This window comes from Mus caroli, unplaced genomic scaffold, assembly GCF_978045245.1.
Source record: "Mus caroli unplaced genomic scaffold, Mus_caroli_1 scaffold_8, whole genome shotgun sequence".
Classification (NCBI taxonomy): Eukaryota; Metazoa; Chordata; class Mammalia; order Rodentia; family Muridae; genus Mus; species Mus caroli.
In genome coordinates, this window is record NW_028227263.1 from 64,752,956 (window position 1) to 64,779,999 (window position 27,044).

General features: G+C 44.4%; 1 protein-coding gene across 1 annotated transcript; it reads left to right on the forward strand.

The window, feature by feature from the left end:
* Positions 1 to 1,823: 1,823 nt before the first annotated feature.
* On the forward strand, positions 1,824 to 13,616 carry Bnc1 (basonuclin zinc finger protein 1). The gene is made up of 4 exons (XM_021168544.2): positions 1,824 to 1,941; positions 2,911 to 3,146; positions 5,248 to 7,100; positions 11,449 to 13,616. Exons 1-4 carry the CDS (start codon positions 1,824 to 1,826, stop codon positions 12,131 to 12,133), a joined length of 2,892 nt encoding a protein of 963 aa, XP_021024203.2. The 3' UTR covers positions 12,134 to 13,616.
* The last annotated feature ends 13,428 nt before the right edge of the window (positions 13,617 to 27,044 follow it).

Here is a 27,044-nt window from a genome sequence, read left to right on the forward strand (position 1 = left end):
ACATTTCATGTAAATAGAAGCATAGGACCATGTGATGTTTATGCCTGACTTCTTCACTCCATTGGTGGGTAGACTGCATCTTGCCTATTCATCTGCTGGTGGATACTGGGGTTGTTTCCACCTTCACTGCTGTGCATAGTGCTACAAACAGTCGTGTGGATGATTTGGGGATGGACACACAATTTTTGTTCTCTTGGCTGTATATGGAGGAGCAGAATTTCTGGGTCATACAGTAACTCTATGCTTGACATTTAAAGAAGCTACCAGACTGTCCCAGAGTGTCTGTACATTTCACAGGACTACAAGCAGATGATTTTTTTTTTTGAAGGAGACAGGTTGCACTAATCCATGGAGTGAATTTCCTAAATCCTTGACCAGATTCTCCTTCCTTGTCCTTCACACTGTGCCTCACAGTTCCTTCACTGGCAGACTAGAGGTTTAAGCCCAAAGTCAGAGGTCTATTGTGTCTTCTCCAAACACACATTCTCCCAGTTTCAAAGCTCTCAAACCATACAAATTGCACCGAGAAGCATACTTTATAGCTTTAAACATATTAAAAAAATATATAAGTAACTGAGTTGGAGCCTCACTGCCTGAGCTCCTTTTAGGGGTCTTGTTGGTTTGCTAGTAATAGATTATGTCCTTTAGGCCTCTAGCTTGTGAGAAACTCTTGACAAGATGGGTTAGTAAAGTACTTGGCATGCAAGCAGGAGGACCTGAATTTAGAATGGCAGCACCCATGTAAAATTCTAGCACAGACTTGTAACCCCAGGAGTGGGACAGGGGCTACTGGGGATGGAACAGAAGACTCTGTAGGAGCTCACTGGTTAGTCCATCTGTATGAATTGCTGTGAGACCCTGACTCATAACAAGGTGGAGGCTAACTGAGAAAGCCGCTTGGGCCATTGGGTAGACACACACACACACACACATATTCAGACCCATACATGAATGCACACATAAATGTACAATACCATGCACACACACTCACACAGAAAACATTATACGTGTGTCTCTCAATCTTTTTTTTTTTTTTTTTTTTTTGGTTTTTCGAGACAGGGTTTCTCTGTATAGCTCTGGCTGTCCTGGAACTCACTTTGTAGACCAGGCTGGCCTCGAACTCAGAAATCCGCCTGCCTCTGCCTCCCAAGTGCTGGGATTAAAGGCGTGCACCACCACGCCCGGCTTGTGTCTCTCAATCTTAACACTGGGACTTTGTTGAACACATGCATCTCTGCTTTCTATTTCCACTGTACTTTTGGACATTGCAGAAACATACATGTACATGCACACACATATATAAAACCTGAGGCATCAGTGCAGGATTTGCCCAACCTATATCTGTCTCTAACAGTCATGTAATATCAGCCATTCTGCTTCCTCAAATCTATTTAAGCTTTTCAGCTTCTGTCATATCGTAAGCATCTGAGGGTAACAGATCTGTACATGGATCACTGTTGCTTCCGATTTTTCTTTTACTGGTTCCAAACTAGTCTTTATTCTTTAAGAGTTGCTGCTCTGATCAGCTCAGACATTTGGTAAAAATATTATTTTTATTTTTTTCATAAGAGCAAGGTTTCAAACCATAATATTTTCTAAGAAATCCTTATAGAGTCTTAGTAATTATCATATGCAAAATATCTGTGTTGAAGTTCATGGTCTCCCAAGTGCTGGATTCCCTGCTTCTCTTTCCTAGTGCATACTGCGCACCTTTGGCCTGGCACAAGGCACCCACTGCTGAGCGAATGCTAATGAGTGTGGGAAGTCCCTTTGTTTAATAAATGCAGCATACCCTGCACGTAGCTCTGACGTCATACCCATGCATGTGTTCTCTCTTGCAGGCTATCGGCTGTACTCTGAACTGCAGTTGCCAATGTTTCAAACCTGGGAAAATAAACCACCGTCAGTGTGAACAGTGCAGGCACGGATGGGTGGCTCATGGTAATTTTATTTCTTCCCTCTCATCCTTTAGTGGCCTTTGTTAATAACTTAAATTTACAGAGGAACTGATTTCATAGCGAAGACTGACAGCTGACTCCTAAACTAAGTAGTAATTTCTAGTGTGTCCCAGGTAACGGGCGATATAAATTATATCTTCACATTTTAACTTATATAATATTAACTCCATTCTAAATATGTCCAAACTGATCCTTCAGGTGCTGTTGTATGACAGTGATAGACATGTTCCACGGTCACAATTAGCCTCTGGTATTTTTTGGCTGAAATGTGTCCTGATACAAGCATGCCCCTTATTCACGATTTAGCTGAAATTTATAAGTGGACATCCTGCTTTTGCATTCGCCAACTCTGACAGTCATGAGCCACTTGGAACTGGTGAGTGCTGGAATGTGGCAAAGGCTGCTGGAGAGTGGTGTTACCACCTTTCTTTAACTTTGATTGATTTCATGTAAATAGCCCCCAGAGGCTGGTAACTCTTGTGTTGAACAGACTGGATTTAGGTGGCTTAATTTCTAAAGCCCCAGTCCCACACAGCAGATTAGGCCCCGGCCCCAGATCTTTGAAGTTCCTAAGGCTATCTTCACCTCCAGACTCTGACTCTCAACTGTCTGGTCTCTGAGTCTGTCCTTGCTGCTTCTGTGTTCCCTTCTTTCTCCCTTCCCCAGTGTGTGAACATTTTCCTTCTCTGGCATGTCACAAGAGTGGGAGAAAAATCTTAAGTCTGTCCCTTTTATTTTAGAAATTTCTGTGAAGAACGTGAAGCCCTATGGCTCTTATAGATATTAGTCCTTTATGGATTTTTGGGTCCCCCCGCCCCGCACCCCCTGTTGACATAGAAAACTAAGAGCAGCCCAAGCTACCCCTATGGTTCTTTCTTATTCTTAAATTCTTTCTGTGCATTGCTTCCCCTAAAATTAGAGCTTTCCCAAACGTCTTGCACTTGATTTTCAGCTCTGAGTAAGCTGAGGATTCCCCCTGTGTATCCAACAAGCCAAGTGGAAATTGTCCAGTCCAATGTGGTGTTCGATATTAGCAGCCTCATGCTCTATGGAACCCAGGCTATCCCTGTTCGCCTGAAAATCCTATTGGACCGGCTCTTCAGTGTGCTGAAGCAAGATGAGGTTCTACAGATCCTCCATGCCCTGGACTGGACGCTTCAGGATTACATCCGTGGATATGTGTTACAGGTACAGCGACCTTGGCCCTGCTCTTCTCCTTGAGTGCCCATGCAACTGATGTAAGCCAGTGCCCTACCAGTCACTGGCCTCCTTCCCTTTGAACTTCTTCCTAATGCCTTCAGGCCCTGACTCATGTTCTGGAGGAATTGTGTGCTTTCCTAAGGTCTCTGTGAAGCTTTAGGCTGTGAGGGCACTATGTGAACTCTTGAGCATATTTCACTAATCTGACTTCCACAGAACACCACTTGCTTTATTTGGGGTGTCAGAACTGGGGGATGAGAAAAGGCTCTTGTGTGTCTGAACTACACAGCAAACAGCACTCAAGCCGATGTTCCTTTGCTGTTCTGGAAAGTCTTGGCGCCACGTGTGATGTTGTTGTGTTCATATGCTAACCCTTCCTCTCTGTCTCCATCCTGTCCTCTCCTTCCTGCTATCGACTCTCCTTCACCCACTTTCTCCTCTTTTCACCACCAACACCAGATTCTCTCTCAGCTTCCTCGCATCTTCTCCTCTTTGCTTCGGCGCCTCAGTCTTCTCTCCCTTATCTATTTCCAGAGTAGTTGAACTTCTTTTCCTGTGTTACATCTTGGGTGCAATGTTTCTTGAGAAAACAGTACACTTTCTGCAGCGTCAGAGGATGGTTTCTCGCCACTACACTAGAAATATCAGCAAGCTTCAGTTAACATTTTTTTTCAGTGAAACGAAAAATACATGCATTTTCAAGTCTAATATTAACTTTAGTTTTAGGTCAATTATATATTGGCAATAACTATTAGTGGACATATTCTTCTAGTATTTTTATGATAAAATAAATATAGTATCCCTGTTTGTCTGTCTGTCTTTCTTCCTTTGTTTTTCTCTCTTTCTTTTTTTCTTTCTTTCTTTCTTTCTTTCTTTCTTTCTTTCTTTCTTTCTTTCTTTCTTTCTGATAGGGTCTCACTATGTAGCCCTAGCTTGCCTATAATTTCTATATTTGTATATATACTGGGCTGGCCTTGAACTCACAGAGATCCACCTGCCTCTGCCTCCTGAGTGTTGGAATTAAAAGTATACAGCACTAAACCCATTTACCTTTGTTTTCTAATTGAAAATCCAGAAGGCTGTGAGTGTTCTTGCTGAAAGTTATTCCACCAGTATGGAGCAGACCCAGAAATGAGCACATTTCTTCCTAATTCTAAAGCCTGTAATCTTGCCCTGGAATCCTGTGAGCACACCTCTGGTGTGGGGCCCTCGGCTGAGTAGAAATGGCCATACATAGAGTAGCATTATGGTCTTGCATTATGATATAGATCAATATTTAATGATCCTAATAATCTTGCTTTCTAGTGTTAGGATTAAAAATGTGGAATCAATTACCTTGAACCTCTGGTGCTTGAAATATTTATGATGTTACAGTCTTCCTCATCTTCAAAACTCTCACATGCACTGTGAAAAATCTCAGTAGGCCATTGAATACATGTTCTGTGATAAAATATTTATTGCAGTTTTGGGAAAAGTTAGGCCTTGTTAGAGTTTGACAGATCTGCAGCACTCCAGCATGGCCATAGCTCTGCTTCATGGACATGTGTAGCAGATCAATATGTGCTCACTTGCTTGTTGATGGTAGGTGCTTAGGAGATTATTAAGTCTGCAGCAAATGAATACTTGAGCTATATCCAGACTTCACTGCCCCACTTGTACTCTTTAGATGAAGATATTACTGTCGTTCAAATGATACATATTTCTATTTTAGTGAAGAAAATCATTGTGCCTAATATATGACAGAAATTATATATGACAACCAACTAGTTTGAAATAAGATGAAAAATAACTACCAAATTTTCCTGACTTGGGTTTGAGTAATACACATTTAGTTAGCTCTTCTAGACCAATGGTATGGCCACTCTTTACATTTGTGTAGTTTATGATCTGCACAGAGTATCTGGCCTAGGGGAGTGGGGTGGGCAGGGATTAAGTTCAGCAAGCCCTGTGTTGATCCGCAGTAGTGTTTTCCTAGTGTGCACAAAATACCCTCTTACAGTCTGGAGGGGGCGCCATGACACACGCCTGCATGGGGAGCAGAGCAGGCAGCCGTGGACTGGCATTCTCTTACCTTCTGCTTTGTGTTTAGGATGCCTCAGGGAAGGTGCTGGATCACTGGAGCATCATGACCAGTGAGGAGGAAGTGGCTACCTTGCAGCAGTTCCTTCGCTTTGGAGAGACCAAGTCCATAGTTGAACTCATGGCAATCCAAGAGAAAGAAGAGCAGTCTGTCATCATACCGCCCACCACGGCTAACGTAGACATCAGGGCTTTCATCGAGAGCTGTGGCCACAGGAGTGCCAGCCTCCCCACTCCCGTGGACAAAGGAAGCCCCAGCGGCATGCACCCCTTTGAGAACCTTATAAGCAACATGACGTTCATGTTGCCTTTCCAGTTCTTCAACCCTCTGCCTCCTGCTCTGATAGGGTCGCTGCCTGAACAGTACATGCTGGAGCAAGGGCAGGACCAAAGCCAGGACCCCAAACAGGAGCTCCATGGGCCCTTCTCGGACAGCAGCTTCTTGACTTCCACCCCATTTCAGGTTGAAAAAGAACAGTGTCTCAGCTGTCCAGAAACTGTCCCCCAAAAGGAAGACAGTGCTCACTTAAGCGACTCCAGCTCATATAGCATTGCCAGTAAGCTTGAAAGGACACAGCTGTCCCCTGAGGCCAAGGTGAAGCCTGAGAGGAACAGCCTTAGTGCTAAGAAGGGCCGGGTGTTCTGCACGGCGTGCGAGAAGACGTTCTATGACAAAGGCACTCTGAAGATCCACTACAACGCCGTCCACCTGAAGATCAAGCACAAGTGTACGATTGAAGGGTGTAACATGGTATTCAGCTCCCTGAGGAGCCGGAACCGACACAGCGCCAACCCCAACCCTCGCCTGCACATGCCAATGAACAGAAACAACAGGGACAAAGATCTCAGGAACAGCCTGAACCTGGCAAGCTCTGAGACCTACAAGCGCCCAGGTTTTACAGTGATGTCTCCAGACTGTGGGCCCCTCCCTGGCTACACTGGTTCAGTGGAGGACTCCAAAGGCCAACCTGCTTTCTCAAGCATTGGGCAAAATGGTGTGCTTTTCCCTAATCTAAAGACTGTCCAGCCAGTCCTTCCTTTCTACCGCAGTCCAGCCACTCCCGCGGAGCTGGCCAACACACCCGGCATGCTGCCTTCCCTCCCTCTGCTGTCCTCTTCAATCCCAGAACAGCTGGTTTCCACAGACATGCCATTTGATGCTCTTCCCAAGAAGAAATCCCGCAAGTCCAGTATGCCTATCAAAATAGAGAAAGAAGCTGTGGAAATAGCCGAGAAGAGACACAGTCTCAGCTCAGACGATGAGGTGCCTCTGCAGGTAGTCAGTGAAGACGAGCCAGAGGACAGCAGTCCTCAGTCAGACAGAGTACCTGAGGAGCAGCATACACAGCTAAGCTTAGAGGAGCCTCTTCCACAAGAAGAAAGAGCCTGCCATCTTGAATCTGTGATTGAGTCGCATGGAGCTCTCAGCAGAACCCTTGAGCAGACCACGCTCACTGAGAGGGAGGCTGAACAGAAGGTAGCACTGAGTTCAGTGATGCCAAGAGAGGTGGAGGATGGTGGCCACGAGCGCCATTTCACAGCTGGCCTGGTGCCCCAAATCCCTTTTCCTGACTACATGGAGTTGCAGCAGCGCCTGCTGGCTGGGGGACTCTTTGGTGCTTTGTCCACCAGGGGGATGGCTTTTCCTTTTCTGGAAGAGTCTAAGGAGCTGGAGCCCCTGGGTGAGCATGCACTAGTGAGGCAGAAGGAAGAAGCCCGCTTCCAGTGTGACATCTGCAAGAAGACCTTTAAAAACGCTTGCAGCATGAAGACACATGAGAAGAATACACACGCCCAAGAGACACACGCGTGCACAGTGGAGGGCTGCGGGGCTGCTTTCCCTTCCCGTAGGAGCAGAGACAGGTAAGGTGGCTGTCGGCAGGCCTCTCCCCAGACAGCAGTTCTAGGTTGGTTGGTTGCTTGGTTGGTTGGTTTTTGTTTCTCCAGACAGTTTCTCTGTATAGCTCCGGCTGGCCTGAAGCACAGCTCTGTAGATGTGGCTGGCCTCAAACTCACAGAGATCAGTCTGACTCTACCTTCCAAGTGCTGTGATTAAAGGCATCACCGCCACCGCCCCAAACCAGCAGTTTTTAAACCTTAGCATGTATTGGCCTGAAAGGTCAGGAAAGCAGGCTTCTGGACTCTAACCCTAAAATATACTGTTGTAGGTCAGGGGTGAAACATGGGAGTTTGCATTTCTAGCAAGTTTCCAGATGATGTGGGAGTTATTCTGAGGAAACTCGTGAATTTTCAGTTCTAAAAATCTAAAAGTATTTAACCACAAAACATGACCTGGAAAGACATGATGCTTTTTGTGGTAGATTTCCACTATTACCTTCTAAAGGGCTTATGTAGCTTTGGTATGATTGAATTACTAATGAATGTATTGATATTAATTTATTAATAGATACTCTGATATACTTCAGCACACATATCATTCATTCTACCTTTCTAGTCTGAGAGATCCCAAATTGAGAAACACATCTGCCCCCAGGTGTGTGTGCTAACAATATGCTGGTTCTCAGGTTAGCGGTGGTCAGAAGGGCAAGTGTGGGGAGGAGGGAGGGAGGGAGGGAGGGCTTTTTAAAGTATCATGCCATTTCTCAAAACTAGCCTGATTTTCATTTCACCAAATGGAGACTCTACCACATGAAAACTTTTCTCTGGTTTATAGTCATCCAGCAACATTTGCAGGAAAAAATAGCAGTTTGATTAGAGACTTTTTAAAATGTTAACCTATCAAAAACTATAGATGATCGGCAGCTCATTTCAGTGGCTGTGATATATGTTGGAAAGATGCTTTCTTTTCCTGAAGCACATGGACTAGTCTCAGAGCGCACACGCACAGGGCTCTCATCGTCCTGGAGCACAGCACTGGGCTTTTCTTTGTGCACGTGGGCTACCAGTCATAATTTAGAGCGCCTCCTCCCAGCGTCTGGAAGGGCGAGCAGGTATCTCAAAGGTGATCTAAGAGGTGTAATGAAAGGGTCAGCTGTCTGACGAACACAGTGTGATAAATGGCTCAGAGAATGTGAAAAGTGCGTTTGTTCAAACAAGCTTGACTTGAAGCAGCTCAGCATCACCACTAACTTAGTCCAAATTGTAACACCTAATTTGTTAAGAGGGTGAAAATGTAAAGCCTCCCACACACATTCCTTGCTAGGGCTCACAAGAACACGCTCATTGTCTTTACTGAGGACACAGGAGATATTAGTTAAAATTCCTGCTTCTGTTGCTAGGATGTTTAAAGCAAACCACTAGGATACCCTAATTAGTGAACCAGCCCTTCTCCTTCGTCCTCCAAGAAGAGGAGGGTTTGCTCATGAATAAGCTGTTGTTATAAGGAAGAGGTAGTCATATCAGTGAGGTTATCTTTGCTGCTTGTGAGACTGTTGTAGTCCACAGGGTCTACTAGATTATATCACAGACTAGATCAACAGCTCTTTTCATATGATACTTCATTTTCATACAGTCAATGTTTTCTTATGTTCTGACCTGTACGTATAGAAATCTCAACTATAACAGATTCTCATCTTATGTTCTAAATGTTTCAATACAACTTATTCCAAAAGTCAAGAAATCTGAACATTTATCTAAAAATCTATAGTTTCAAAAACACTATTTTAAGTAGGACTTTATGGGTAAGTGCAGGCCCAGGTCTGTCTCTTCAGCTAAGTCAAAGGTTGAGAGCTGCATTACTGTTGTGTTAAGGAAACCAACTTTCCCACTTTGAGCTGCAGTTCCTAAGAACAGAGGGAGGGAGGGAAAGGAGGGAGGAAGACACACACACACACACACAAAGGTGGGGGGAGAGATTGTGAGAGAGAGGGGGAGAGGCAGGCAGACAGATAGACAGAGACAGTTGATCAGTAACTCTTCCCAGGAAGGGAGGGAGGGAGGGAGGAAGGCAGAAGAGGGAGGGAGAGAGAGAAAAACAGACAGACAGACAGACAGACAGACAGACACAGAGTTGACTAGTAACTTTTCTTTGTTAGGTACTCAGGAAAAAATCCTTGCTCACACAAGTCTACAGTTTAGTGGAAGAGACAGACAGCACAAGGTAACTGTAGGTGGCCATGAAGATTGCTGTCAGGTCCTGTAGGCTGTGGTGACACATATTAGGGTGCTTACCCAGGCTCCTCAATATGCTAATCCAGGCCCCCTGGATGAAGGGGAATGTCCAAGCCAGCAAGTATTAAATGTCTTAGTCCCATAACATTTTCTAGTCCTTAGCTTTTCTCTATTTAAGTTGTAGCAATCATTGCTTACTATATTAGGAAGTAAAACTGGAAAAAAAAAAAAGACATGTCTCTTTAAAACAAGAATATACATATTATATGTTAATATAACATTTTAATGGGAAAGACTTATTTTTCTCAAATATAGTGAGGTAAATTGTTTTATATATTTGAAGATCTCTAATATCTGCTTCAGTAGAAAACAGCCTGGTTCTCATTCTTTTGCCAATAGCACATGCTATATACATTCTGGAAAACTCCCCTGAATTAATAATTAGTTGTCAACTCTTGTCCTGGGAGCTACTATAAGGCTTTCGGGAACTAGGCTTGTTTAGAGCATGCTTTAAGGGTCACTGATCTCAACTAAATAGAACTGAGAGGGAGAGAACCCTTAGTGGGAGGTGGAGGTTGAAGAGAGGATGAGGCAGGGGGCCCAGATTTACAAAGTCCTGGGAGAAGAAAACCTGGTACATAGTCCAGACAGTCATAGTATTTCCTGCTCATAGGGAATGGCTTTAGCACCTTAGGAATGGCTAACTCTCTAAGGCCTGAGAAGAAGGGAAGAGTTCGCTGTTAGTCTTCACTGGATACCCAGGAACTGGACAGGAGACCCAAGAAATTTACATTGTAGTAGAACCTTCATGTTCCAGGTTCTTGCAAATGTCTGACTTTTTTAAAACTCTTGAATTTAGTAGAATTAATATGTCCATCTGCTGTCTGGTTTTCTGCCAGACAAGTACCAACCCTTCAGTGCGGAACATTAACATAATCACAGGGCAGAGCTATAGCTGAGAAGAGCTGCTTGCAAAGTGGGTGATCTTGAGGTATAATTCTCATTATGTCCACAAAAATGTATAAAGGGCTAAAAAACTGCATAACAAAATATCTATATTTTATGAAATATGATTAAGTCTCCTTCATACATGTACCTTGAGAGATTTAGAAGGGAAATTCTAATTATTTATAGAGAAGGTGTTTTCTTGACTCTGGCGTAGTTCTGATCTATATCAGGGGAGACACTTCCTTCTTTGGGATCATTCTCTTGTCACCTATAAGATTGTCACCTTTTGATATTGGGATTTTTTTTTCTTGTCTGAAGTGATCAGGGGATCCCAAGAAAGAGCAGCATTGATTTTACAAGTTACATCCATGATAACGTGAGGGTAAACAGCATGTGCCATAATGGATGCTCATCATCTGCCTGTTAGGAGTAAATCACTGGGTGCAAGATTGGCAGTGTGTTCACACTGCTGCATTTGCAAAACTCCTGTCTGGTTCCTTATGAGACACTGCAAACACGACCTACCCCAGCATACACACACACACACACACACACACACACACACACACACACACACACACAGTTTCCAGCTGATTAGGTTGTCAGCTGTAGCTACAGGATTTCTGGAGTGACACATGTACCCCTGCTCTAGACCAGTGCTATCCAATAGAAAGATGACGGGAAATCACATTAGGAATCTCTAGTGTTTTACCTACCACACCAGAGGAGCAAAAAGGAATCGGGGAATGTAAGGTTTAATAACATGTTTAATTCAATATAGTTTAAATACTATCATTTCTGTATATGACAGTGTCAAATGTTCGATGGCCATATGACATGGTGTGTTTTAAAGATGGTAGTCGTTCCTCATTTCCCCATTAGCCTAATTGAAGTCGTCTCGACATCCTCTCTGGTTGAGATAAAGGCAGTTAGGTGTAATCTGGTGGTGAGAATTGAAGTTTCCAGACTGTTAGCTTTCCTGGGGGTGGGAGGAATGCTGGCTTCTGATAGATAACCACACAGTGGTGCAGTGTCCGCTGACCACATAGCCTGGCTCACAGGATGCTAACCCTGGCGGTGACTCCCACCACACCACAGGATTTCCTAGTGTCTGTTGAGTCTCTCTACTCAGAATAATGGCTCTAACAACAACCAAAGCCACTCACCTCTGACTGTCTGTTCACTCTTGCAGACACAGCTCGAACCTAAGCCTCCACCAGAAAGTACTGAATGAAGAAGCATTGGAGACGAGTGAGGACCATTTTCGTGCAGCTTACCTTCTGCAAGATGTGGCCAAGGAGGCCTATCAGGATGTGGCTTTCACACCACAAGCATCACAGACATCTGTCATCTTCAAGGGAACAAGTGGCATGGGCAGTCTGGTTTACCCAATATCTCAAGTTCACAGTGCCAGCCTGGAGAGCTACAACTCTGGCCCCCCTAGCGAGGGCACCATTCTGGATTTGAGCACTACCTCAAGTATGAAGTCAGAGAGCAGCAGTCATTCCTCCTGGGACTCTGATGGCGTGAGTGAGGAAGGCACTGCCCTTATGGAGGACAGTGATGGCAACTGTGAAGGACAGAGCCTTGTCTCTGGGGAAGATGAGTACCCTCTCTGTGTCCTGATGGAGAAGGCAGACCAGAGCCTTGCTAGCCTGCCCTCTGGTTTGCCAATAACCTGTCATCTCTGCCAAAAGATATACAGTAACAAAGGGACCTTTAGAGCCCATTACAAAACCGTGCACCTCCGCCAGCTCCACAAGTGCAAAGTGCCAGGCTGCAACACGATGTTCTCATCTGTTCGCAGTAGAAACAGACACAGTCAGAATCCCAACCTGCATAAGAGCCTGGCTTCATCTCCAAGCCACCTCCAGTAACAAGCCAAAGACTCTTATAAGTGTTTGCCATATTTCAGGAATAAAATAATCCAAAGAATGAGGTAGCTGGACTGTTTAATACCATTTCTCAAAAGCCGAGCAAAAGTGATTTGACTCTACAGCCTTCTACAGCAGGGTAAGCACAAGACTCGCCTGTGAGAAGCTGACACTGGGGTAGCCCTTCCTAATATTTTTTTTCTTAGCCCACAAAGTTTTCCACTGACACAAGGAAAACACAGAAAGCCAGATTTCCCATATTTGTTTACATGTTTCCTAGGAAACCTCCAGGTCTACAAATTAACTGGAGGGAGTAGGGGTCAGGAGCTAGGCACGAATGAGGCCTGCAGTATTAAGGGTATCAGGAAAGAAGTTCCCTGGAATACAGCACCATCACGTGGGCATGACACCAGTCCCAAAGATGTCATTTTCAAGTCCTCCCCATTTAAACCCAGACTTGAGTTTAGGGAATTGAAGTTCAGAGAGCATCCATCCCTCCATTGGGAGTTGTTCATTGCTCCCTCCAGTCTCTCATGGAACGGCAGGGAGTTCTCCAAGGAAGCTGGGTGGCCTCCACATTTCTTGTCAAATCTTAATCTGTAACATGCATTTTAAAAGCTAGAGGGAAATATTTCATGCTCTTAAGAGTAGTGGTCTTCAGTTTAATTTAAAGTTATTTTGATAATATTTAACTTGAGTTTATATTATGTAACTATTTGGTGTGAGTGCAAACATGTCCCTGTCACCTCTGAATCTCTGTTCAGAGTTAGAACAAGTGACAACTTATGCTCCAGAGCACCGGCCTGTCTTCAGGTGGTGAACTGCAGGGTCTGTTGGCCCACCGGGGTGAGAGTAAGAGGGATTCTGACTAAATCATTTGCATATAGCCACCAAGCTACTTAGAGAACATGGTTCTTATAGCTGTTGAGTATTTTCAATATCACTGGATCCCTCAGTCTTCACCCATTGGTAAATATATAAGGTTTGGATGAACTTTGACATTTATTTGGTAGAAAGTAAAGTAGAGACCGTACTGCCTTGTTCTATGTCTTAATATTTAACTTATTCCAAGATCTATTCTACACTGTTACCCATGTTTGCCACTATAGAAAGGATTTGTAATCAGCCCTGTGAAGTGAGAATGTCTCTTGGAATTAGGCATTTACAGTAGTCAAAGGGCTATGCAGCTTTAAAAGAAGTGGATTTTGTATTCAGAGTTCAAGTTAACTGTCTGTTTGACTCATGTTGACTCAATTAAAAAATCCTTAAAGGAAATTGATGGTTATAAGAGATATTATCCCCCTGGCTTAAAGATAGAGAAAGCCAACAACCTGTAAGCAATTATTTCAACTTAAAAAAAATTACTTAAAAGTTGTCTCTGCTTAAGGAATGATGTATCCTTCAAGCTTTTTTGTTACTGAGATGTTTAACATTCTAGTTTCCCCAAAATGGAAAATTTTGTATGCAAATGTTTTCTATGATTTAATAAAAATATATGGCATACCTTTTGTTTAAAAGGCAAATATTTATAACAATGGTTTCATTTATATGTCTGTATTTTCATGAGTGGATTTTCTCATATGTACAAACACAGAGACACTGTGGACTTGAGAGAGCTGAAAGTCTACAGATAACAAGACTTCCTATACCAATATAGATTGCAATAAAAAGGTCAAAGAGATGAAGTGATTAATTCATTGAGAGGATGAGCTGAGTATTGATCTTTAAAGAAAAAAGCCACATACTGTGATGTCTCATAAATCCTGTGCTGTCCAAGATAAGCCTCACCTAATACTTAAAATAGAACAACGTGATGAGACAGTAAGCCTTTCCTTAAATGTAACTTCTTCACTTTTTGTCCACCTTCATTAATCTAGTGTTCCACTTAAACTGGCATAAAGTATCTGGCCACTCGGTCAGTGCAGGAAGCCGTGTGTCCACCAGATGGTGAAGTTGCAAACTACATATTCACAGTTTGCAGACCGTTGCGTTTCCTGGTGAATGCTAACTTCTGAAAAGCAGTGAGTGACAGCCCATAGAGAAAGAGCTTGAACACATCTGTCCATCCAGCCTCCCACATCTTCAGAGGGAAGCTATCTACTAGCATTTATACAGTCCCGCCCTACTCCTAAGCCATTTCATCCTTCTTGGGTGGCTACAGTGGTACCCTAAATGATCCTTTGTTTCTAGTCTAGCATCTTATAGCAGCTAAAATGATCTTGACCAGTTGTAAATTAGATCATGTGCCCAAGTCCAAACTTCCTCCACTGGCTTCACCTAACGGTTAATAGGAATATCTACCTGTATTAACTTCTCCATCCTCTTGCCCACTATGCTGCCTTCTTTGCATACAGTGTACCTCTTCCTTCTCCTGTAGTATCTCGCTTGCTTGCTTGCTTGCTTCCCTCCCTCCCTTCTCCCTTTCTTCCTTTCCTTTTTTTTTTCTTAAGCAACTATGCTGATATCCTGGTAATGGTTAACAACAGAGTTGGCATAAACCAGGCCCAAAATGCCAACCAGCTATTGGCTGCTGTTCTCCCAGCAATGTAACACTTGCCTAGGTACAAGGCAACCTAGGTAGCTGCCTACAGCTGGGGTGCGTAGCTCTTTCAAAACTCCACTCACAAATCCCATTGCAGATGACGTCACTTCTTTCTTCAGATAATTAAATAAGAATCCATTTGTGCACTGCCCTAGTCACAGTGTCCATATTCACTTTGTTGTGTGTGGTCATATCTGTCTACACCTACAGAAGATCCAGCTTGTGTTTGTGTGCCATCAGAGTGACCTGCAAATCTCTCTGAGAAGTGAGTGGGATTCCCCCACCACCCATTTTTCTCTCACAACTCAGTCTCATCCCAGTCTCCCTAGAATCACCTATGACTAAAAGATCCAGTTTTCCCTAGCTCCACCTGTCTGGCTTTTTTTGGTTGGTTGGTTTGTTTTCCCCATTTAGAGCTATGTATAGGTCTGGAACCTCCATGAACCAGATTTAAAATACAGGATGATTTTATTGTGACGAACTTCTTTAAGACTGAAAGGGAAAGCAGGACAGACAGCATACATGGTGCAGTTCTATCCTGAAGGGAGAGAAGATCTAGAGAAAGCACCCAACATCACTTCAAAGTCTAGGCAGCCATGGGGCCTTCAGTGTAAATGTAACCGTGGACTTCAGAACACAGTGCCTGGAACCCTTAGCCAAATGTCACCTTTCTGAAATCTGTATGTCCTGGTCAAAGTGAGTTCAAACCTTTACTTTTTCTAGACTCCACAGAAGTATTTGTCCTGTCTGAAGGATGCTACTCTGAACTCACCCTCCAGGTTTCTTCCCCATGTCTGTCATCTCCCTCCCCTTGAGGGACAGTAACCATCACTTCTCCTGTCCCACTCAGTGTCAGGCCAATCCTTTCCACTACTTGCTTTATTTTAAAGACGAGAGCATCCCACATAGCCCAGGCTGCCTTGACCTAGATAGAGTTGCTTCTGCTTCAGCCTCCCAATGGCTGGGATTGCAGGTGTGCACCATCATGCCCAACTCACTCCAGTGTGTTCCCTTATAACGTTTACAAAGCTCCTTCATCTCAGAAGTAAAGCCAAGCTGTGATGGTTTGTCTATTCTTGCACCAAGGAGTGGCACCATTTGGAGGTGTGGCCTTGTTGGAATAAGTGTGACCTGGTTGGAGTAGGTGTGTCACTGTGGGTGTGGGCTTAAGATCCTCTCACCCTAATTGCCTGGAAGTCAGTCTTCCACTAGCAGCCTTTGGATGAAGATGTAGAACTCTTAGCTCTGCCTGTGCCATGCCTGCCTGGATACTGCCATTCTCCCACCTTGATGATAATGGACTGAACCTCTGAACCTGTAAGCCAGCCCCAATTAAATGTTGTTTCTTATAAGACTTGCCTTGGTGATGGTGTCTGTTCACAGCAATAAAACCCTAACTAAGACACAAGCCTTCTGGGCTCTCATCCTTTCTTGTGGTATTCTCCTGCAGCGGAGTCAGTTGTGGTTCTTCCATTACCCTATCAACGAGCTAGCACACACCAAGGTTCCCAGTGACTTTCTGATGGCCACATTCAAAGGACACATTTGGTTCTTTGTCATCTCTTGCTCTTGACTTGAACTTTGTCTCCTCTTCCCCAGGTTACATCTCCACAACTGTCTCCTATGCATAGCTAGTGCCTTCTCAGGCAGGAAAATAAATGCCCATTAGATGTCACAGAATAAGCAGTTCACAGCCTCTCCAGCTCAACTTACCCTAAACTCAATTCCGTGGCACTTCAGTGTCTCCTCTACCCAACCATTATCCTCTGAATATTTCCTCATGTTAGAGAAGAGGTATCATTACCCATGAACACTCACAACCTGGAAGAACATCGACTGTAGTCAAGGATATTGCTCTTGTCCAACTGTCCAAGGTCAAGTGGCTACTCCACATTCTAACAGGCGACTTGAAGGAAGGAAGGGCTTCTCTGAGTCGTAGTTCCTCATCAATACCAGGAGCATAGAAAATGGTCTCCACTTCCGGAGTCATGAAAGACCCTAATGACAGTGGGCATGTACCTCTTAGCTCAGTGCTAGGTACTAAGTTCTTAATAAATGTGGTCTGTTGTGGGGTGTGAGCTGGGCAGTGGTGGCGCATGCCTTTAATCCCAGGACTTGGGAGGCAGAGGCAGGCAGATTTCTGAGTCTGGTCTACAGAGTGAATTCCAAGACAGCCAGGGCTACACAGAGAAACCCTGTCTCAAACAACCAAAATAGGCTGCCTATCACAGGCCCACGTCCTGTGGTGCCACACACAATCTAGCACTTCTTTTCCTCACTCCAAGTGGGCAGCAGTCAACAAATCCCAACACAACTACCTTCCCCACACACTTCTTCATGCCCAGAATGAATTTTTGTTTATCAAGATTGATGGTTCTCAACCCTTGGGGGAGGGTGTCAAATGAGCCTTTCACAGGGACCACCTAAGACCATTGGAAAACAGATAATTGTATTATAATTCATAACAGCAAAATTACAGTTATGAAGTAGCATGAAAACAGTTTTATGGTTGTGGGGTCACCAGAATGTGAGGAATTGTATTAAAGGGTTGCAGCATCAGGAAAGTTGAGAACCACTGATGAAGACAATGCTTTCCTTTTTTTTTTCTTGTCCAAGACTGTTCCAGTAAACTACTTCTGTTTGCTCTCAAATTCTCACATCCGGCCTTCACATAGCAATTGCAGGAAGTTCCACCATTGCACACATTTGACTGCGTCCCAACCTCTAGCTGCATTCCACTGCCCTCAGGTAGAATCCAGCAAGATCAAGCCTGTCACGTATGATTGCAACCATGCTTCATAGCCTGATCTCTACAGTTGTCCCTCTCTCTGTGCTCAGCCTCTTGTGGCCCTACATATGACAGCTACTCTACAGAAAGCACCTTTCCAACTTTGGCCCACTAGTCCACGGTCTTCCTTTGAGATTCAGCTCAGCAATCATGGTTTGTAGGAAGCCTCTTTTGACTCCTACTGTTTTCTACGGCAGGGTTGGCTCTCAGATTTCCTTACCAGTTGGTCCTCTTGTCAGTAGTCACAGATCTCAGTATTCACAGATCTCAGTATTCACAGATCGTGATAGTGGCCTCCAGGTTGGTGTCCATCAACAGAGAGAGACTGAGAGCCCAAGAACTGCTAAATACACAGTATCAAGTCCACTAAGCACTTAGTCCCTGCCCTTAGGAAATTTGGAGTCTATCAAGAAAGGGAAGGGTTGGGAGGAGTGGAAGGAGGGGAAGTGAAGATGTCAAGTATGAGAGAAGGAAAGAAGGATTGTAAGCCAAAAATTAAAACAAGAAAGTAATACAAACTAAACTGTTAGAAGACAATTCTGTTTTGTGTTTTATTTGCTATGATCCCTCTCATAGATACCCATTTGTAAGTAACTGAGGGCTAGGGTCAGGACACCTCCCAGGACTTTTCTTCTTTAAGACAAGGTTAAAAGCTCATAATGTTTGTGGTGATTTGAATGAGAATGGCCTTCGTGGGCTCATGTGTTTGAATACTTGGCCCCCAAATGGTGAAATGTTTGGGAAGGATTAGGAGGTGTGGTCTTGTTGGAGGAGGCAAGGGGGGAAGGCTTTGAGGTTGCAAAAGATAACATTTTGAGTTAGCTGTCCATTTTCTACTTATGGATCAAGACATGAGCTCTCAGGTGTTCCAGTGGTCTAAGCCTCGGAAATCATAAGTGGAATTAAAAGCTTTCTTTTGTATTACCTTGGTCATGGTATTTTGTCACAGCAATAAGAACGTAACTGAGATACTGCTTTCTCAGAGGACCCAAGTTCATTCCCAGCACCTATGTCTGGCAGCTCACAAGTCTGTGTAATTCTAATTCTGGTGGATCCTATGCCCTCCTCTGGCTTTCAAGAGCATGTGCGCATGCACAGACCCACAGAAACACAGAGATTTTTTTTAAAAAGACGAGCTACATAAATGGCTACATACATGCATGTATCCTGAGTGTCAATTGCCTATAGTGGCGAGCTGTCCTTCCATTTATACTCATGTTAAATAACTGAGTCTCCACCACACACATGAAGAAAATTGGTCTCAGCAATGATTCTCTCCATTAGCCTCTAAATGTCAGAAAAGCACAAACCTCATTCTTAAGACAAATTTTCAAATAATAAGTTACAGCTCCCGGGAGAAAGCTTGCATCATTGCTTTTCATCACAGGGTCTGATCGCACACACTTCAGTCAAACTCCAAAGCATCGCACTCCCTGTTCTGGTCAAGTGTTCAAAATCACAGGAGTACAGCTATGTCGTGTTGTCTACGTTAGGGCATTTCCCCTGACTAAGCTAATAGACAATGTAGATTGTCCCTGGTTTCTTAAAACCTTTTTTTAGGAACACTTACAGAACACCGTGGTTAGCTTTGTTTGTTGTGTGCATTTTCCTTTGAGATAAGATCTGTGTGGCATAAAACTTACCACTTTAAAGCGTTCTCTTCGATGATTTTCATAGTGTTGTACCACTCTCTCTTCCAAATGTCCCAAAACATTTCATCATCCTCAAATAAAGATATGTCCGCTAAACACTCACTTTTTGGAAATTCCCAGCTCCTACCAGCCCCTAGCAACCACTGATCTACTTTCTGTTTCTATGGATTCACCCATTCTTTTTTTTTTTTTTTTTTTTTTTTTTTTGTGGTTTTCTGAGACAGGGTTTTTCTGTGTAGCCCTGGCTGTCCTGGAACTCACTTTGTAGACCAGGCTGGCCTCGAACTCAGAAATCCGCCTGCCTCTGCCTCCCGAGTGCTGGGATTAAAGGTGTGCGCCACCACGCCCGGCTGGATTCACCCATTCTTAATACCTCATGGAGATAGATTCATACAATTTGAGGCCTTTTGAAACCTGTTTCCTTCCTGTGTTCAAGGTTCATCCATGTGTAATGTGTCATTTCTTGATATCACTAGACACTATTCCATTGCATACACAGAACTCGTCTGTTAGTTGCATTGATCCATTCATTGGCTAGCAGGTATCTTTGTCCCTGCTTTACGGCTATTTTGACTGTGAACATTTGTGTACAAGTTTTTGTGTAAATTCATGTTTTTTTTTTATTATTCTCTTGGGTGGTTATCTAGGAGTAGAATTACTGATCATATGTTAACTCTATGTTTGAGAAGTTGCTAGACTGTTTGAAGGCCCCTGATTTCCTAAATGCAGCTTTATACTGGAATCCCCTGTGCAGCTTTTTAAAAGACCAGTTATCCGGTCCGGCCTTCAAAAGTTGTGACGCAGCCTGCCTGGTCCTTCTGTGACCTAGGTGCGAAGCCAGGAACCTCCCCACTGATTGTCCCATCTTGGCTCCACAGTTTCTGCTGTAGGCCTGAGAGACCCAGAGATTGTGTTAGTCAATAACTCCTGCACTTAACCCCCGAGACAGGAGCTTCAGCCCAGTTTGAGCATGTGTTCTGATACACTGGTTTTTCCAGGAATTGCTTAAGTAGCTACTTAAGGACACTTCAGAGGAAGGATTCCTACCTGATGCTTTTACACTAGAAATCTGTGTCGTTGGTAAGTTTTGCTTTGAGCCTATATTGGTACATAGTGGTACCAATTGTACGTGGTGGTACATTTCATGAAGACATTTTCAAATGCATGTCATCTACTTTGGCTGAATTCACCCTCCGTGCCTTCCTCTTTCTTCCTTCTTTCTAGGGTCTTTCCTTCCCCCAATCTCACTTCTAATTTCTTACATGTATGTAAAATATTATTTGATATTTCTACTTTCATGTTTATATATGTAAAGAGTGTGTGTGTATGTCTAGATGTCTGTGAGTGTGTATGTTTATGTATCTATATAAAATCTAGGATTCACAAGTGAGAGAAAACATGTAAAATCTGCCTCTATAAGTCTAAGTGTGAGTTTTCTCTAATCATAATCGTAGCACTTTATCTTTACAGAAGGGCTGGAATACTGAGGTCAAGGGGAAAGTTATAAAGATATACTGTGGCTTTCCAATCAAAGCTGCTGGCTATTTAGATTATTAGGGAGGAGTGCCCTCTACCGGAATTTATGGGTTATTGCAATAGGCACTGTGTGCTACTCTGGAGTCCTCCGGATTTAGGAATGTAATTGGAAAGTTTCCTGAGTCTGCCATCCTTGCCCTCCAGTTCTAAGGGCAGCCAAGAAAGGACCTGTTCCCTGCATAATCCCTCTTCCAGGAGTTAAGTGCCTTAGATAGAATTTAATCCAGGGTTCCAGACAACACAGCTTTGTCATTTCCTTGGTGAAACAAAAGCAGAATGGGGAAGTCTGTGTCGTCAGGAACCTATCCTGTTTCCTGCCCTGACCCCTGGCATTACCTTCCACCTCAGCACACCTGGCTGTGAGACCTTAAACATCAACTCTGGAGTCCCAATCTCCTTATCTGTGACGTGGTGGCCCCACAGTGCACGTTGAGGTGTTCTGGGGGGAAACCTCAGAAATGCCTTGCGTGGCATTATTGAAGGACAGCAAAGAGAATGTAGAGAGAAGCTACTGTGCTGGAGCTCACTCTACTTCATGAGATGGAGTTCACTCGATTTCCATCCCATTGCGGTTTTATTAGGGACTCGGGATTTTTCCTTGGTTTGGGGGGGTTGATGGTTTTTGGGGGGTGGAGTTTGGTTTTCAGTTACAGTCCCTAGTGTTGAAACAGGTTTTCGTGTAGCTCTGATTGTCCTTCAACTCTTGATGCCCCTGCCTCCACCTCCAAGTGCTGGACTTAGAGATGTGTGACATTATAGTCTCCAAGGTTGGTCCTTTTAGGGGTCGTTGTTCTTTGTTTGTGTTCCATGTCTGTTGCGAGAATTCCTTCCGTGGGGAGATGTGAACAATGTCCACCCACTCCTCATAAGGTCCCAGCAACAAACCAAAATATGAATCCACCAAAGTTCACCTGGGGGACTGATGGGCTTATCGGGCTTAGCAACAGCATGTGAATAAAGAGTGTGGGTTACCCCAAAACAGTGGCACTGCAAAGTCCTCAGCAGCATTGATGCTGGCATCTCATGGTCCCAGAGAAAGAGAACCCTTTCATTCCCAGTTTATCACCTCCTAAGACTGAAGTCTCTGCGGCTACAGGCAATGAAGGTAAATTTGAATACAAATGGCTAGGAAGACCTGCTAGAGCCACTGTAGGCACCAGAGGACCTGACAGGACCTCTGTCTTGTCAACGGTCATAAGGCAGGCCCTGAGGACCTCTTGCACAACTGGTTTGGCAAAAGTGGCAGCTTTTTTGCTCAAAGGGCCACATTCTAGAACACATAACTGCACAGATACGGTCTACTGTACACTAATTCAATACGGGTGTGTGCCATGCAATGACCTCACCAAGCATTGCCCCTCCTCGGGCATCAATTATTCTTGTGCCGGTGACCTTTGAACTTCTAGTTATCTTGTATATAGATTATTCTAGACCATAGTTACTCTACTCCTACCTAACCTCCTACCTTCCCACCTCCCCTCCCACCTGGTTTTATTCATAGATGCTTTTCAATTTAAGGATTCAGCCATCTTCTTCTAAATCTGCCAGCCTACTGAACTGCACAGGTGGTCTGTCCCACCTTAACTCAACACCCGAGTTAGCCTAGTGATACATACTCATGCCACACCTTTCAATATAAAGTGTTGACTGTCTCACTGTATGGGTTCACTTTTGCACCATCACAAAAGGCACAGATCACTAACTATTGTACAGATTGATACTAAAAAAGGAAAGACTTTTCTCTCCAAAACCATCCAGAAGATGACCTCTAAAGTCCATGTTTCTCTGACTCCTGCCCCCTGCTCCCCTCTTCCCTGTTTGTCAAGCTGTGCTGTAGAGAACAGTGAGAGCAAGGGTGACCTAGTTTACAGTGAGCTGCAGTCAGTTGCTCAGTGTACTGATGACACCGGCTAAAATCCATTTCCTAACAAGCTCGATAACTTGTCATACACGGAGGTTCGCTCTGCATCTTCTATGAAGAGATTGGTTCAGCCAAATGCAGCCTCGTTGGAGCTGGTCAGGAAGACCTGTGACTATACCTTGTTCAGGGGAAGCTGACGCAATACTTTGAAAATCATTTCTAAAGTTTCACATGTAAAATGTGACACCTCCCCCGTCCCAGGAATGGGGAGGAGGCTCAGTAGACATTCACATTTAAAATAGAAGAGCCCAGGAACAGAGAGGTGATTCAGAGGATACAGTGCTTGTTATGAGTTCAAATCCCAGCACCCATGTAATGCCGGGTGCATCTCAGTTCCCACAAGGTGTCAAGAGAGAATAACTCCCTAGAATTGTACACACACACACACACACACACACACACACACACACTAAGCTCCTGGTCGGATGCCACTCAATGGTAGATAGAGTACCTGCCTAGCATACACAAAGCACTGAGCTCAGGTCCCAGCACCAGAAGAAAGTAAGAGATCTGACACAATGTCCACCCAAATTCTAGACATTGAAGCTGGGCTCCCACTCTGTAACAGTACTTGTGCCTTCATCAGTGGCTTTGCAGGCCATGTGTGTATACGGCTGTTGTAGCTCAGTCTTCCACTGGAGATGCTGCCTATTTTCTTCCTAATGTTAAAATCTGAGAATTGAAGTCTGCTGGGTTCATACAACGGGTGAGATTTTTAAATTCTCACTGAGTCTGGTAGAATTTTTTGAATCAATAGTAGCTCCTGGGGAAAACCCACTTTTCATATACTTGAGAGGTCCCAGGCTCAGAGCTCAGGAATGAACTAAGCTAACATCACTGTTTCATGATTAATTGTAAACTACCAAATAATTCCTTGGGCTTTTGGAAAGCACCAAATAATTTGCAGGGCACTTCACATGAGCCCCTCCAGGCATGTACTCAAGAACCAACAGACCCAGGACTGTAAACCCAGTCAAAAGCCCATGGCTAGGAAGCTCATAGGCCCCAGTTGGGAGCTCATTATGGTTCTTTAGATAAATTGGCATGATACAAAACTACAATCTAAATATCAATGTTTGTACTCATAGACACTCCTCCCATTCTTAATCAGAGAAGCATGCCTTTGCAGTGGATGCAGACTCGCAGCTGCTCGAGATACTTAGCAGACATGATGGTTGAGCACTCAGCCCTAAGCAGGGCATTTATACAGCCTCCTCTGATGTTCAGGGAACACTACAGAAGAGGAAGCGGAAAGAGTGTCAGAGCCAGAAGAGCTGCAAAATGCTATTTTCAGGACATAACCTAGCCATTGCAGACAGGATTTCACAGCAGCTGGGATTGCTTGCACTGGGTCAGCAATAAGACTGGGGTGCCAGCCTCCCTTGCTCTCGGTTAACTGTGTACCAAACAGTGGCCTGCCCATTCAGCTCCAAAGGGTAGTTATAAACCCATGGGTAAACAGAGGGTGCTAGTTAAAAAAACAATGTGGTACAAAACAAAAGGTCATGAAGGTGAGGAGACCTGTGGGGTGCAGGGAGTAGAACAGCATGGGGGAGATGTGATGGCAGGGAGAAAGTAAGCAGGACTCACCAAATACATGTATGAAATTGTCAAAGAACATATTTAAGTTTTTAAAAAATGACTTTCTCCTAGAATTTTATCTTGGGTTATTAATTTGCTATACAAGGCCACGATTATTTCCAACCTGTACCCCAGTGTAATTTCCACACAGCTTCTTTGGCTGTGATTGGTGAGTTTGGGCGCAATGCATACTGTATCAGAGTTGGAAAACCCTACGGTGGAAACTTTTCCTGGGGAAATGTGAACAAATCTCTACTCACCCAGAGTAGGGCACCAACTACAGAGCAAATAATAGACCCCCCCCCCAAGTCTAGCTGGATGAGCCAATGACTTTATCTGGCTTACGTACAGGTGACCCCCAAACAGTGATATCCCTACCCAACATGGATGATAACTTCCCCAGAAATGGTCTCTCCACCCACTTCATCCAAGCTTCCAAATGCTATATATTCTAGCCCCTCCTGAACCCACATGCCACAGTGGCAGAATTACAGAGCTGGCAGAGGCATGCAAGGGAGGGTAGCCAGGGTATTGGTGAGAATTTAATGACCCCCCCCAGCTCCTTCTAGGCAGGGATAGCAACAGCCAAACTTGGGGGCCACTTGTGAGTAGTCACAGCTGCCCTGATGATGGTGATAGCTGCTGTCCTCAGAGGAGAGCATCCTACAGTGGGTCTCTTGCATAGTGGAAACATATCCTAGGAAGAGCTGGGGGGAGGAGTCACCTACATGTCTACTTCTCAAAAGGAGCAGTGGCCCCATTGAGTGAGTGATGGAAGTTTCCTTAGGCATAGTCGTTATTGGCTGTTATAAATGGGTCACAGCAGAATCGGTTTGTCCAGAACTAGTAAGGCACCTGAAGCTTCACCTTCTGGTTACACACTGGTGGTGGATCCAGGTGCTTCCCACAGAGGGACGGGGGCTGACAGCATCCCCTCTGGCATATTCACACTCTGTCTTGTCAGTAGTGCCTGGTCAGAGAAGGTGTGGGGGCACCCACTGTGGGGACCCACGTGGATTCATAGCTGGTAAAAATGATGGTACTCCTCTCTGCTGCTACCACAAGTGACCTCAGGCCTCCCTTGCACATAGGCATGAAAACAAAGTATTGGCCAGGATCTTTTCTCGCCATTTCTTTCCTTGTAGCATCCTCCAGAGATCAATAGTAAATAGGCTGCAGCTGGCTCCGGCTGGCAAAATTCCTCTCAGCTAAGGAGCTCTGGGAAGAGCCTGAGGTCAGACACCACCAACACGGGGTTTCTGGACCTTCTTGGGCTGTGCATTTGGAGCAAGGCTACAGCATCAAGGCTGGATGTATTATTTGTCAGGGATCTCTGGAGGAACAGAGCTGGTGGAGTGGATCTATAGATATATAGAGCTGGGATTTATTAGAATGGCTTACGGGCTGTGGCCTAGCTAGTCCAATGATGGTTGTCTGTCTACCAACTGAAGGATCAAGAATCCAGTAGTTGTTCAGGCTGTCTCAGCTGGTCTTCAGTAGATGCTGGAATCCAGTATGCCATAATGTCGGTAAAGAAATGGACTTGCCAGTGAGAGTGAGAGCAAGCAGACAAAAGCCAGCAAACTTCCTTCCCCCATGGCCTTTATATAGGCTGCCAGCAGAAAGTGTGGCCCTGATTAAAAGTAGACCTTCCCACCTTGCATGATTAAATCAATACCTCACAGATAGGTATGTATACCCAGCCACTTGAGTTTTAGCTAATCCTAGATGTAGTCATGGTAACCACCAAAACAGCCATCATCCTGAACACGGCCCCAGAACTCCATTGTGGGTTGGGATTAGTAGAAACTAATAAATCCTTCTGCTCTAGTAAGTGATATAAACACCTATATTTGACAATAGGACAATTGCCAGTGTCACCACTGTGGTCCTGGCTCCCACAGGAAACTATCTTCAAACTCAGTCAGCAGGCAACTTCATCTCCTACCCTTGGTTCCTCTAGATGGCAACCTTCCTTCCTTCTGCTTTGCACTGTCTCCCTCCCTGTAGTAGCACTCTCTGGAAGTCTGTGTTAGCATTGAGCCACAAGTCAGGTCTGGTTTCTAAGGATGCCACCTGTAAAGTCAAAGCAGTAGTGTCTGGGGTCCCCAGGGTGGGGGCATGCAGGGCTCCTAAAGTAGCCCAAATTCAGCCAATTAGAGTCTCTCTCAAGAGAGCTCTGAATGAAGTCAATTCCTTTTCAGAAACAGGCAGCTCTGCAGATTTCAGGTGGCACCTAGCTGTTCTGGCTGTATGCCTTCAATGCTGCAAATCTGTCTATAGCTAGTATTAGCGCTGGTGGCAGAGAGCTTTGCCTTGCTCCTTAAGAAAGGAGACTCTCTCTTCCTGGCTTTGGAGCTGGAACAGGGGACGCTGGGACATTTTGTTTCTCTTTCTATGCTATTTTCACCCCCAGGCTGTTTGTTTGTTTGTTTGTTGTTTTAATTTCACAAAAGCTCCATATTCCATTCTCAAAAGCTAGGGTTGCTCTTATGATAACTAGGAATTTCTGGTCCTCATTGCCTCCCCGACTTGCTCCTAGTCTCCAGAAACAGCCATTCACAACTGTTGTTTTAAATAATCATTTTTACAGGGGCTGGAGAGATGGCTCCGTAGTTAAGTGCACTGACTGCTCTTCCAGAGGACTCAGGTCTGTTCCCAGCACCCATGGCTGTCTGTAACTCCAGTTCCAGGGGATCCACCACCCTCTTCTGGCCTCTGCAGATACTAAGCATACACACAAGGCACACATACACACATGTATGCAGGCAAAACACTCATACACATGAAAAATAAAGTAAATATTTTTTTCAAAAAATTAATAATTTCTTTTCAAAACAACAACTTTATTTGTATGAGTCTGTGTGTAGGTATACTGTGTGTGTGCAGGAGTG

Bases quoted from the DNA above. Each gene is read 5' to 3' on its own strand.
- Bnc1 (XM_021168544.2), top strand. From the start codon at position 1,824: ATGTGTTCTCTCTTGCAGGCTATCGGCTGTACTCTGAACTGCAGTTGC. The intron at 3,147-5,247 runs GTACAGCGACCT...CTTTGTGTTTAG, and splicing joins TCCGTGGATATGTGTTACAG to GATGCCTCAGGGAAGGTGCT. The intron at 7,101-11,448 runs GTAAGGTGGCTG...TCACTCTTGCAG, and splicing joins TCCCGTAGGAGCAGAGACAG to ACACAGCTCGAACCTAAGCC.